Source organism: Pholcus phalangioides, unplaced genomic scaffold, assembly GCF_987345545.1.
Source record: "Pholcus phalangioides strain wild (caught in Gottingen) unplaced genomic scaffold, Ppha-v1.0 ptg000012l_1, whole genome shotgun sequence".
NCBI lineage: Eukaryota > Metazoa > Arthropoda > Arachnida > Araneae > Pholcidae > Pholcus > Pholcus phalangioides.
Genome location: NW_028301605.1, coordinates 3065290 through 3079953, shown reverse-complemented (window position 1 = coordinate 3079953; position 14664 = coordinate 3065290). Strand labels below are relative to the sequence as shown.

The 14664-nt window shown below is 34.4% G+C and overlaps 1 protein-coding gene and 2 non-coding genes across 13 annotated transcripts in view; 2 read left to right on the top strand and 1 right to left on the bottom strand.

The window, feature by feature from the left end:
* Positions 1-9683, top strand: part of LOC149079152 (uncharacterized) — a 62775-nt gene extending 53092 nt beyond the window's left edge. Inside the window, exons 11-12 of one of the 11 annotated variants that reach the window (XM_089240032.1) lie at positions 3384-3755; positions 9070-9682. In XM_089240032.1, coding sequence (XP_089096158.1) covers positions 3384-3711 — 328 coding nt within the window. In that variant the 3' untranslated portion in view covers positions 3712-3755; positions 9070-9682. Of the gene's footprint in view, positions 1-3383; positions 3756-9069 lie in introns of all 11 variants that reach the window. The other 10 variants (XM_089240033.1, XM_089240035.1, XM_089240034.1 and 7 more) reach the window with 10 other exon arrangements.
* A 3739-nt stretch (positions 9684-13422) lies between these two features.
* LOC149079151 (RNase MRP) lies at positions 13423-13673 on the bottom strand. Its single transcript, XR_016193745.1, has one exon.
* Positions 13674-14356: 683 nt separating this feature from the next.
* Positions 14357-14664, top strand: LOC149079150 (Nuclear RNase P). The gene has a single exon (XR_016193754.1).

Below are 14664 nucleotides of genomic sequence, written 5' to 3'. Positions count from 1 at the left end.
CGGACATACTACACCAGAAGTTGGAGGTGCCCTAACTACTCTGTGATCAGGCAGTTCTTTAAAGACCTAAACGTGAAAACTAACTTGCTAAAAAATCGAGTTGTGATTTTCTTTTAATTTCATGACTTCCATGTGGTACACACGCTGTAATTTGCAAGAAATAGATTATTTTAGAGAATTAAATAAAACTTATGCATTAACTGTCTGAGATAGACCAAAGTAAATCATTCTGTATTTAAGAATAAATATGTATTTAAAAAACCCTGCTTTTTCCGGCATGCTGGAAATGGCCAACTTCTCGAAATCAAAATCTGATGAGGGGCTGGATTTTTTCCGCCATGTCGCATTGTGTGCAGAAATGCTGTAGGCCTATTTATTTATTTAAAAAATGATACATTGCTGGTAAGAATAGCATCTCGGCACTAACAAGTTTTTTCAATTTTGTTTATAATATTGTCATCGAGACCACAATATACATAATTTCAAAAACTTTAGCAAATCAGGAAGTGACAGAAAAATAGTTACAAAATTCCATCTTTACATATATGAAAAAGTTTTTTTATAAAGCGTGTGAAAATAATAAAATTTGGCTTACCTTTATCACTTGCCAAAAGGTTAGCTATGTTCTTTGCTTGTACTCAATATTTGCATTTAAAAAAAGGAACAGGAGGTTTCTAATCAGCCCATTCCACTTCAGGTCATCCGTAAAGCAAGCACCATTTGCTTACAAGATGTTTAGACCAGGGTTGACAGGTTTTTGATGGTTTAAACAACTGTCATGTCAAAAACCCTCCGTCAAAAACCTTAAATATTGCTTTTCAATGTAAAAATTCCTATTGGATATATGCACGTCAATTGCATGTAATGTTTAAAGTGACTGTTATGTAAAAAATAAATACTTCGTATTATATAATAAATATGATTGTAAAATAATTTTCTACTCTCCACAAAATTACTTTGGACAATATGCATGTTATATATGGTTTTTTCCCTTATAAAATATACAATTTGAATAAAGCGTAGCATAAATACTGAAGGAAAATGCTATGGAATGATTTGATATTCTTCAGTTGAAGATGATTCCTGACCTTCCAAAATTCCTTCAACTGCTTATATAGGTGTACAGATATTAGAATATATCTAGCAATCAAAATACTAAATTTTACGACTAAAATGTTCTTCAATTTGATAGTGATGGCTTGTATATTATGCTTAGGAAACTCCCATAACTTAGCCTATAGTTAAAGAGTAACTAAGTTTGACTATGATACTATATATTCACTAGAATTTATGCATAATGAAATGGTTTTCCAATGGAAGCTGTATTAAAACGTGGGCACGGTAGCCCAGGTCTATAAGATACTTGCCTAAAGTACCAAAGGATGTTTAGAGGTGTCACAAGTTTGATACCCAGTTCGTCCTTGTCAGAAAACTTTCCTGACACGAGTACAGCAGAAACGACGATATGACCGCAGAAAAAATTTCTACCAGAGGGAACCCCCATCGGGGGGGGGGGGGTTCCCAAACCTCTCGATGAGTATAAAAAAAGTACAAGCTTGCTGTTCAGAATCGGCAATAAATTGTAGGTCCCGGTCTAATTAGCCCTCGTGTGCAGACCATGAAATAGGCCAAAATGACCAAATGTATTAAAACGTGCAAAACAATGCTTTGGGTATCAAGTCCTGCCAGCTCTGTTTTGATTGAAAATACTCTTTAAAACTCTGGATTTAAACAACCTGAGCTAAGAAACTTTTAGGGGAGAACAAATGAGTTTAATTAGTGTATACAGTCGAATTCTGTTTTAATGAATACCATTATAGCAAAAATCTAATTTTAGCGAACACTTTTCTAAACCCCAAAATAAGTTTACATAGAAACAATGCAAATATCTGGAATTCCTTTATAATGAAATTTTGTTTTAACGAAGTAATTTCTCTGGTCTCTTGGAGTTCGTTATACTGGGGTTAGACTATATTAACAGATACTATAATTCAAAATATAACACTTTAATCTACATAAAAATATGGTTTTTTTTTTGGTTATTTTACATATCTATCAGGTTAAAAAAACTATTTGACAACATTGACAATAAGTTTGTAACTAAGTTTAATACTCAATCAATTATTAAGTATACTTAGTTTAATTATTAAGTTTCATGTACTGAGTAAGTTTTTTAATTCAAAAACCTAACCCTGATACCCTATCACATATATTTTGAATAAGCAGCTCTATTTCGCTTAGCAAATTGAGCACAGGTAATCAGTATTTTAGATAAAATGAACCATAAAATTGTGTTTTATATGTTCTACGCTCTTTTTATGTCTAAAATTTCAAAATTGCAAATTATAATTAATATTATTTATTTATAATATATTGTTTTAATTATTCTAATAAATTAATGTGTAAAAATAGAGCATATACTATAGTAATATGCAAAAAATTAAGTTTTTCATGTTAGGTATGTATTGCATTCAAAGCACTATCCAATAGCATTCATTTTAAGTTTTTGACCGTTTGAACCAGTTTTTGATGTCAAAACCCGACTCTGGTTTAGACCGCAAATTCGATTTGGCTATTTTCAGTAATGTTCCTATTAGATTTACAATCCTTGAGCTTATTTATTAGAAATTTATTCATTATATTCATTATCGTGTGAAGATAAAAAATAATATAACCAAAGGGTGGAAAAATGTGTCTAAAAAATTACCACTAATTTTTTTTTTTTTGTCGCTGTTGCGAGAAAAAAACAAAGCAATGAATGTGAACTTGACCATGGACTGAACCAATGCTCCCTCCCTCCTTTTTAACCGGCAGAGGAATGCAGCATTACCCTCCTAACTATACAGGGTGTTGACTGGACTCCTTTTGTCTGAAGCTAAAAGTAGCAACTGCTTCGACCTTTCAACTTCTCTTCCCGATCTTCACAGAGTGTCATCACGATAAGGTGTTGCCGCGAAGGTGATTGATTGATGGTTAGATGCCTACTCATTCCGTACGTCCTGTGTGCATTTTTGCAAAAGTAGCTGCTACTACTTTTTCGCATTCTAAGATTTTATTTCACATTTTGCGAAAAATGTAACCATATCTTCACTCCTAAAGTCAGCAATGCAGACAGATGTAGTAAAAAAAATTTCTGCTTATATATGTTAGGAGTTATTACTTTCTGAACAACCCTTATACTCTCAAGATAAAAACGAGTAAATAATTAAAATTTAAAGTTTTTTTTCCAAATCGAGGGTTAAAACATTGTTTGTGATTGTGTTGCTAAGTTCACGTGTGAAAAAGAAAAAAAAAAAGTTTAAATGAAGCAGTGTTTATTTTTTTCCCCATTACCTTCATTTGTGTAGACTCTACAAAGGGCTTTAATTTCTTTTCGTTCTCAGAACAGAGCAATCACAGCAGGGGGAAGATCAGCCGCAGCCATCTACGTCGTCTTCTTCAACAACTCCATCTGAACGCATAGATAACTTATTATTTTTCATACAAATTTTGTCTAGGCTTACTGACTTCAGCAATCATAGCGACTCAAACAATGACAACAGTGATCACGTCGACTCAAACAATGACAACAGTGATCACAGCGACTCGAACAATGGCAACAGTGATCACAGTGACTCAAACAATGGCAACAGCAATCACAGCAGTAGCTCAAGCAACTCAGACAGTGAAAGTGACCACGTAAACATTATGAATTCTGATGAAAGTAATTGATCAGCTGTATGATCATGATGTCTTTGTGTACCTCTGAGGCAAAAGTAAGTCTGTTTTCTTTTCTTTTTCGGTGCCAGTATTGAAATAAATAGGCCATATTTTTTATTTTCCTTTTTCCACTTGGTTATTAGATGTGTGTAACCATTCTTTGAAGTGGAAAACCGTCCACAGTTTCAAAACCTTTGGGGATTTTCTGTTCTTTGTCTGATTCATGATGCTGGTGCAGTTGAATAACACATTTTTGGACTTTTCATTCTTTCGCCAGTCTTCTTTGATTTCATCAGAATTTGACTTAATGTTTAGAATTTTTCACTAACTCAGGTGTCATACTCTTTGGCAATTGCAGTTTCAGTTTTTTTTTCTTTTTATGTTTTATTGCATCCAAAACTTTTTATTAGTTGCACAAACTAAAATCCTTCTTTTTAAAAATTTTTTTTCGAAATTTCAAAACATCGCATGAAGCGATGGATTTTGTGCAGATTTTCACTTTCATCACAAAAGTTAGCTCCTGGGCCCTCCTGAACCCCCCCCCCCTCCTCTGTGGGTTTAACAGGAATAAAATAAATGTACTGAAAAGACAGCTTAGACACAGGGTTGGCAGAATTTTGGCGCATTTACAGTTTTATGGTTTAAACCGTTGTGCTTCAAAAACTGTCAAAAAACTTGAAAATTCCTTTTCATATAAAACTACACACATTAAATTGTATGTAATATTTAAAGAGACTGTTATACATAGAATGAATACTTAACATGTTCATGTCAGGCTATTTTTCCAAGACTTTCATATAAATTGGGGCATTTTAGTGGTATAAAGATATTTCAGCATGTGTTTATTAAAGCTATGATATGATTATTTTTGTATTTAAACTCCAGAATGTAGTCAAAAATTGGACTACATTTTGCAGTTTTTCATTTTTTTTTTTTTTGTAATTTTTGTAAAAATTCCCTGTAATGTCTGTATTTTTATGTATATTTTTCATATATTTTTCTCATGATTCATTTTATTTATAACATGAAGCTGTGTATATTTTCAAATATTGCATTTCTTCAATATTTTTTACTCATTTTTCATTCCACTTTCCTTTTCTCGTCCAACACATTTTTGAGGAGACAGGTGTTGGGGAACAAGGGTTAGCATTTTTAGTGCAATTAGGCATAGCCACCCTTCAGAAATGCCTACTCTTTTCGAACTATGCATATGGTTCTCCAGGGATGAGGACCCATTGCATAGGTTTTATTTCACTCTTGCATAAATTCCACCTTGTATTCTTTTTCTCTTTAAATAATTACCTTTAGTGTGTGTGTATATATACAGAGTGGGCAAAAAGTGTGTAAAAACTTTAAAAATTCATAAAAAACCAGAAAAATAACCGAAATAAAAAATAGTTGGCAGGGTTAGCATCGCTAGGTCATTGGGATATTTTTAAGACAGCAAAAAAAAAAAAAAAAACTAAAAAACAGCCGATAGGTGGCACTGATGCACACAAGTCAAAGAAAAGATATGTAAATAATGAACAGAATTGCTCCAAATCATTTATTACAGCAGTATGTGTTGTGTTCCACATGACCACCACCACGGAGATAACACATTGCAGCGAGTCATAAATCCAGCAATGTCAGAGTGCAACAGGTCCGGATGTATACATGACATCTCTTGGCAGATCGCATCTTTCAGTTCCGACAGATTGGGTGGACCTGATCGATACACTAGAGATTTCAAATATCCCCATAACCAGAAGTTTGCCTGTGTCAAATCTGGAGACAAGGAGGCCATGGGAACCTGCAATGCCTGCCAATGATTTTGTCTTCCCCGAACGTTTGTATCAGGAATGCCTTGACCAAAGTAGCACTGATTAGTTGCTCCATCTTGCATAAACGTGACGGTAAAAAGCACATCTCTTTCATGCAAACATGACACGACTCTCTCGCGCAGAAGCATTAAGTAACGTTGAACATTCACCGTAGCCATTTTTCACCCATTTACTGAGCAGTGCATTTCAAAGAAAAGGGTCTTATGATGAACCAAGTGTGAACCTACACCACACTCACTTTCGGGAAATGAAATGGCTTCTGCGTATACTCACATGGATTAGACGTCGCCCAGATGCATTAGTTATGAGTATTAACTTTGCCATGAAGCAAAAAATGAGCTTTCTCTGTCCACAAGATGCTAAAGACCCAGGTGGGATTCTGTTCAATTTTGGAGGAAGCCCACCTCGCAAATGTTTCCCTCTGTACGGTATCCGCTGGTAAAAGTCCATGGCACGACTGCAGTCTGTATGGGTACAGATCAAGGATTCCGTACCAAGGATGATGGTAAGCCCAAGTGTCTGGCAGCTTCACGAGCACTGCTGGTCCCTGCAGCTGATTCGAACACTAACGTTTCCATTTCGGCTGCAACAAGCAGCGAACGTACCTTCCTTAAACATGATCGTCTGGCTCTTACACATTCCTCCAGTTTCATCAGACCACTGAACAAGCTTTATGAGGCCTGTCGCTGTTGAAGGTCCTTTTCCAGTCCTCACATTCTTCTGAACTCAGAATTTACGCAAGGCAATGGTCGCTGATTCCTGGTTCACGTAAAACAATTTCACCAACAAAGCTTTATCCTTGGCACTCAGCATCCTTGTTCACATACATGGTTTACAATGTTTAACTGATTGTGAATTAGAAGCACAAGTTCTTATAACCATCTTATCCCATTTGCATATTTCCACCAAACTCACTCTACCAGTGCCACCTATCTGCTGTTTTTTGAGTTATTTCTTCCCTATCTTGCTAACCCTGCAAACCATTTTTTATTTGTTATTTTTCCAGTTCTTATTAATTTTTGAAAGTTTATTTGGACTTTTTGCCCACCCTGTATGTAATTCCCAAAAAAATTTACAAACTGTTGCCGAGACTTTATATTTTTTTACAAAATTTCAGCACTCTGGTAGTAATTTAAATTTTTTTTCTAGTTCATTTAATTCTGTCGTGTTGTTTTTTAATTTATTGCAGATGGTATCTAATTTTTTTTTAAATAATTGTAGCAAAACGTCAAAGCTGTCCCAGTTTCAAAAAAGTGTTAAACAAAAAGACGGCGCTAATCTGGATTTTTTTTTCCAAGGAAACTTGGAATCACGTTTTATATATGTGCCACAGAGGAATGAAACTGGCAATAAAATTTTGAGAAAAAAAAATTTTTTCTTATGAAAAACATTTTTTGTTCGCGTCTCAGTTTTCCCCATCTTAAAATCTCCGCTCTGTTATGGTCATTTGGGAAATATATTTTTATACCAGATTAAAACTGATAACACTTTTGAGCTCATTGAAGGTACAATTTCAATGCTTGATCAACTTTTTGGATTTGACTTTTTGGAAAACGACTCATGTCAAACAAGATTCATGTTAAGTCTTTAGTACCAGATTTTTCACTGTGTAATGCCCGCTCTGTTACGTAATTATAAATAATTTAAGAAAAAAAAATTCATCCATATCAACATCAAGTAATAGTACATGGAGATATGCTTCAAAATATAACAAAAGTTTTCATCAATCTTTTAAATTTATGATGAAAAAAGTAACAATTTAGGCTGATTTGTCCACTCAGTTACATCCTCCAAAAATTTAATCAATGCAACAGAATGGAAACTACGATTTAAAGTAAAGTTTTCTTAGTTAAGAAATTTTGAAGTTTTAGGTTAAATTTAATAAGTTATCTATTCAATTTAAACCCTTTACCACATTCTCCATCATGTTATTTTTTCAGTTAAATACAAAAATAGAGTAGTGCAGATCGTTAAAATCACTGTGAGACTCAGATCCAGGAACACATGAGGGGGCATTTTAGTAAGGTCATTATATGGCAATACATTCTGTATTTTATGGGACAGAACTATTATTTTTGTTTCGGGCCTCAATCTTTCCCCCCCCCCCCCCCAGGGTTTAAGCTAGATAAAAAATTCCTTTAGCCAAAAAGCAAAAATGAGGGGAATAGCTTTAGCAAAATGCCACAATGCTAGCTATTGTTAGTTGGCTGGATGTCTACTCGTTTCATACCTCCTGTATGCATTTTTGCAAAAGTGGCTACTACTTTTGCATTCTAAGATTTTCTTTTGCATTTCACAAAAAATACGACCGTAGCATAAACCCCGTCCCCTATCCAATCTGAATCACTAATGTGAGAGGCATAAACATGAGTTTTATACCAACATCAAATGACCATTCAATTTTAATAAAAAAATTTTGAAGTTGAAGAAAAATCATCCTGATATGTGTGATATATATATATCTACACACAAGTTCCGGGGTGTACACTTTGATCAGATTTTAAACATTTTACCAGGCCAAAATTCAAACTACGAGGGGTGGGGTATGTGTTTCTAGAATATTCTCATGGTGTGGTTGTTTTTCAAATGTTATAGAGGAGTCTGTGGGCCATCTATCACATTTTGTATATATCTTTGGAGAAGAAGTCTATTTGCATAGCCTATTTAGAATATTTGAGATATCTTTTAACAGTTAAACATTTCTGTGCATTCTGTTACAACGGTGTCCACTCTGTTACGGGAAGCATTTTTTCAGTTCAACAGGCAAAAAATTTTAGGAACACTTCAAACTAAGATGTTAAATTATAAATTACCAACCCATTGTCTGTCAGAAATAAAGTTTTGATTTTAAGTAGCTAAATATATGTAAAACATAAACTTTTCCATGTGCTATTTTGCAAAATCATAAAAAACCCATCAAAATGACAGAAAAAAAAAAGTCAATTTTTTCAAACTGTTTTTTTTTCATCATATGTGTAAGAAATAAGTTTATTTCATTATTTTAAGATATAAAAACAGCAGAAATAACAATATTTATTTTTTTGCAGCGATATTTGCAACAGAGTGTTTGCACTTTCAGTCATAAAACTCAAAAAATAAAATACTATTGCAAAATAAAAGTGAAATATTAAACTGCTAGTCATTGAGTATAATTTGAGATCAATTTCATCTTGAAAATTTTAAAAAAGTGGAGAATGTACACTGTTTTTGGGAAATGGCCCATATATATATATATATATATATATATATATATGTATATTCATTTCTCATTTGTTTGAACTCAAACCGATAAACCTTAAGAAAAAATATACCCTATTTTCTGGATTTTTTTTACATGCCAGAGCAGAGTTTTTACATGCTGCAGGCATGTCGGGCAATAGATTTGTCCAGCCCTGTTTGACAAACAGTGCGTAAATTTGAAACTGGAAAAAAATTGGCCCCATAGAGAGATTGCCATTCAGCCTGGTTTCATTGTTTTTGTGCCTATTTAGTTGCTTTTGTTTTCTCTGGTGTATACTGATTACTACCGTTTTTAATGTCATTATAGGTTTTGCCAAGATGTGATTTAGTATAAGTTTATTCCATTATAGTGTTCCTACCCGAGATGGACTGGAATAGATAATGAGATGCTTATCTACCTGTCAGTGTCAAGCTTTAATTCAAAAGAAAATCTGCCAAAGAATCTCCAGTGATATATATTTTTGTTTTATGTAATAATTTTCATTCCGTCTCACATAATTTATAGTATTTGTTTACTCCAGGCAAAGTTCCTTGATGTCGATTTTTGTATGAGCAATGCGGTGCTTATTATTGTATTTGGTTTTCGAGGGTATATCTTTATTTTTTTTCTGATGCCGCGATGACACAGGAATGTCATTTGTTTGTTCATATATTTATGAAAGACTGATGAGAGAAATATATATTGGACACTAAATATTGGCTATATTTTGGTTTTCTTTCATAGTTTATTTATAGTTTCAAATTATTCTTTTTTTTTTACATATCAATCCTGAGAGGGGAATGTGATTACGCTGTCCATTTATTATACTAATATTTGTGTAATGTGTAGTCTAAAAAAAATTATATATTTATTATTTGGTGTATTTGAATTTCAATACCCAACTGAATTATTATGTGAAGTAAATTGTGTATGAATCTATTATATGTGCTGTTAATTATTTTTGATTGACTCGTGAAGTGTCTTCGGAGATGCACGTGCAAATTCAAAATTATCCATGGTTTTTTTTTATCGAAAAAATCCAAATACACATATAGCATCAGTCAGCTGTTGACACCAAGGAAAGAAAATTCAACTGCCTCTGCAGGGAAATCAAACCCATGTTCTTTTACTTGTTGGGTGAGTGCTTTAAGGCCATTATGTTACAAAGGCAATGAACCTCTTTCCTTAGAATTTGTGTGTGCTGAATGGGACCAGACTTAACTCAGGCAAAGGCTCTGGTTAAAGAAAGAGGTTTTTTGCCTTTGTAGCATCGTCTAGCATGCTCACCCAGCAAGGGGAGAGGACGTTCCCTGCAGAGGTGGTTGAATTTTCTTTCCTGGATTTTTCTTTACATCAGTCAGGTGTTGAAACGTTCATATGAAGTGCCGAGTTACATCATCCTTGCAACTCAATTAAATTTGAATTGATGATTGACATAAAAATTATGGGCAGTTTTTATCAATACGGTATGCATACAATATTGGTTTTTTTTTATACATATAATTCAGCTTTTCTTAGAAATATTAAAAAGTTCCCCCGAAAAGAGCTTGTTCCTTGGGCCCAAAACCCATTAGTTTGTGAGCAATACTTGTAGTCGAAACATGCTTTTAGTCCAAAGTTAACATGTATCGTAACAAACTTCTTTGTAAGAAATGATGGAAATTCAAATGATTTGTTCAACTATCTTCCCTCACCTCAGCCATGATTCTTTTCAGAGATGAAGTGCAGGTTGAATTATTTTAGGCTGTGTCATTGTAATGTATACGACAATGACAGGAATAATGACAAAATACTGAAAGCATGAAGATTTTTCTGAATCGTACTAGAGCAGCAACTTTTCACTTGGAAATCTCCTCCATAATGCGCCCAACAGGGTGGCTGAAAAAAGATGCCCATAAAAAAATATGGATGTCAATTATACCTAACCTTTTTATCAAAAATACAGCAACCCAAAAAAGAGAAATAAAAACTTTTAATAATTCATAAAATATAATTTTCACTGCCTGTGTAAAAGAAAAGTTTGTCTCATCTAAGTACAGTTAGCTTCTCAATTTATCCCAATGCGATATCATATATTTTTTTAACGTATCAATTGTCTTAGAATTGATGACTCCAGGGCTAAGCTATTAAATTTATTAACAAACCTTTTATAGAAAAATTCTCTGCTACACACCACAACTTTAAATTGTTCCTTACCAGTCAATAATAGTGTCCTCTTGTGTGTCAAAGCAGTTGATTGATGATGTATTAGTAACTCGCGGTCTATCCATTCCATGCTGTTGAAAATTCTTCGATCATATCCCAACACCTGCATTCCTCTAATGCAAACGTATTCAAGAAATCAGGTCTTTTATATCTCAAGAATTGTGTGCCAACAAGAGCATGAGTAGCTCTTCTCTGCACCCCCTGAACCAAGTCTGTTTTTATGTAAGTATGGTCTCTAAAACCTTACTGCTTACCTGCAATCTCACTAAGCCTGTAAAAGTGGAAGTATCACTTTGGGAGGAAGAGACCTTTTTCGGAATGAAACCAAGTATTCTGTATGCTTTTGATCACTACTGAACAATCAATGTGCTCACAAGAATGTGCAACAGTCTTTCATGGACTTGTATTATAGATGTCAACGTTACTCATAATCTACGCTTTTACTGCGTGGGAAGAAACTGGTCAAAAATGTTTAAGGTCTGCTGAAATTTGTTTTCTGTAGTTTTGTTGTGAATATGTCTTTTAAATCATCTGACGACACTGGGAGCATTTGCAAAAAGTTGATGAAATTCTTTAAACGCTCATGTCTCAGGAATCACTCAACGCAAGTCAAGAGCAATGGTATCGTCACATGTACATTGCAAAGACAAATCCAATGATATCACTCCACAGCCACCCTGAAGGGGGAGGGATGCAATACGTGCGGTTGCATCAGACCCTATGCTTGCTGTAATGATAATTTTTTTCGTAAATTCTGAATTTTTTCATCAATTACGATGAAGTATTTCATTTATTCTGAATTTTCATCAAGTCTGGAATTCAGAATTTTCGTCAATTCCAGAATTTTGAATTTAGATGAATTCTGGAGCTATTTCTTTCATTCATTCAGAATTTTCATCAATTCTGGAAGAATTTCTTTCATTTATTCTGTTTATTCTGAATTTTCATTAGGGCTGGGATTATTTAATTTTTATGCTGAATTTTTGTTGGTCTGGATAATTCCAGATAATTTTTCATGGGTGCTGGGATTATCTGCTAATTATTTTTCCTCATTGTTGATTCATCGATTCTGAGTTTACATAATTTCTTTCATTAGCTCCCAATTTTAATTTGTTTTGAAAATATTTCCTCCTTCAATTTAAATTTTTTTATAGTAAAAAATTTTCATTAATATTTTTTTAATAATTCCAATTTAATTGTCTATATTTTTTAGTTTGGAAATTTTCCAGCATTTTGGAAGTGTTGATTCCCACTTGCCTGCAGGATATATAAAATCGGGGCTGAAGGTCCCAGCAATTATTTTCTCACTAAGCCCCGCGTCTGGTAAAAGCGGTTCTGTATCACTCAGATTTCATTCTCTCTTTCCGTCTGATTACCAAGCTCGCTGCCTTGATTCGTAATTTATAGTGAGGAAAAAAAACAAATTCAAGAATTGTCCCAGGTTCCCACCCTTGCTGGGGGAATGGGGGCCATGAAATCAGCACCTATCACGCGAGGCTAGACACTAAAATGTATTCACGTCAAATCAGGGCCGACCTTTTGGAGGACGTGGAGCCACTAGCCCGATTTTTTTCTGGGAAAGAGCGGAATGGAAAATATTCAGAAAATGAAAATTCAGAATAAATGTAGAAATACTTTCAGAATTGTGAAAATTCAGAATTTCTAACGAGAACATTGCCTGTCGCTATTCATTCATAATTCTGTAATGAAAATTCCAGAAATAGTGAAAAATTATTTAAAATAATTCCAGAGAATTTATGAAAGAAATAATTCCAGAATTATGCCTTTCTAGATGAAAATGCAGATTTTACAGAATTGATGAGAATTCAGAATTTATGAAAGACAATAAAATAACAGTTTATATATATATTATTGTCACCGTAGATGTGCCCCCCCCCCCCAACTAAACGCTGGCCCGGTGCGACCGCACCTGTTGCACACCCGCTAAGGCACGACCTCCTATATAACCTTATCTAGGTGGTCGTGGCTAAGGGCGTCCATTAGGAGATAGACTAGATAGTCGGGCGGGACGATGTGAATTCGCATATACATTAGATCAGTCTAAGAAGCCTCCATAGACGCCTGTATATAGGGGTTCTAGATCATTCAGCTCCTTTTTTGACGCTGGGGGGGGGGGGCAATGTCATAGCCCACCCCCATTTTTACATTAACAAACTACAGTCGAATCCCGTTTTAATGAATACCGTTATTGCGAAAATCTCGTTTTAACGAACACTTTTCGAACCTCCAAATAAGTTTACATAAGAACAATGCAAAAACCTGGAATTCCTTAATAACGAAATGAATTATCCGGTCTCTCGGAGTTCGTTATAACGGGAATTCGACTGTATATATCCCTCTTTTTACAGGAAATACCCGTTATAATTTTGGAGTTATAAATTATTTTTTTTAGAAAATTAATATCGCATTATCCGGATGACCCGCTAACGAGATCTGAGTAATAAAAAGAGAGCGGATTCGAACTGAGTAAGCCCCATTGAGTTCACAAATTCCATGCATCACTGTGCTTAGGCGAACGCCCTCGAGTGAATCTCGTCACGCTCCCATCGACGAAGACGGTCACAGCTTAACGGCAAGACTCGTTTGAGGGATGAAGCAGTTACCACCCGGCACTTTCTGCCCTGGACCCGGAGACTTTCCCCAGAGCAATACGAGTTACGACGAACTCCGTTTGTAGCTCCGAATAGCATGACCAGCTCGAATCCACACGTTGTTGTGCGGAGTTATATTTTATATTGTTCCCAATGCTAACTGTAAAACATTTCAACTGTTAAAACTGAATGAGAATTTCTTTTTTTCGAAGAAAAAAATTTAATTTTAAATAAATTTTTATAGATATTTATACTCGCAAATATTTTTTTTTGCTTAAAAAAATATATATTTTTTTATCACTATAGATATCGCATGACTAGAGTGTTTCTATTTTACCTCCCTAGATGTCGCAATTAAATGTTCAATGCAATTTTTCTGCATTTTAAGCGCCATCTGCATCTGAGTCAATGCTTTTCTATTTTTTTTCTTCACTCATTAGAAAGTTTTGTATTTTTTGTTTGTTTTTTTTAACTTTCCAATCGAAATTAGGAATAAGTTTATTTTTTCAAAAGAATTGCCTTTATCGAAAGTTAAAAATAAGTGATAAAGGCTTGAAATAGTGAATTAATAATATCCAGTATTTTATATTCGTTAAACGAATAAAAAAAAACGATGCAATCTATTTGCCTATTCAATAGATAGAATTCGAGTAATTCAAGTAGAAGTTGCATTTTTCGAAAATATATGCATTTTTTGCAACAAAATATCAGAGCATTTAGAAATACTTTTGTCAGTTAACAGCTATAAAAAGTGCTATTAGTCCGATATATATAATTTTCTATAGCTAGCGTGGATGTGGGTGGTAATGCTTACGATATGGACTACGTACGGAGCTCCTGGTAGCTCAATATGTCCTTGGGAAGGTCTGAGACAAGAGCCATAGAAAGGTCCAAGCAGGGCCCCCATGTGAATTGGGGTGAGCAAAAAGAAACATGGTCTGCGCTACGGTTAACAATGAGGATGAAGTTGGATCGATGCCACATCGACCGCCGACTCTCAGCCGGTAGTGCAGTTGGGACTATGCTCATGGCTAGCTGATATAAGCTCGATTTGTAAGGTGTGACATGTTGTTGCATAACTCAATTCAGACTACTCTACCACCCA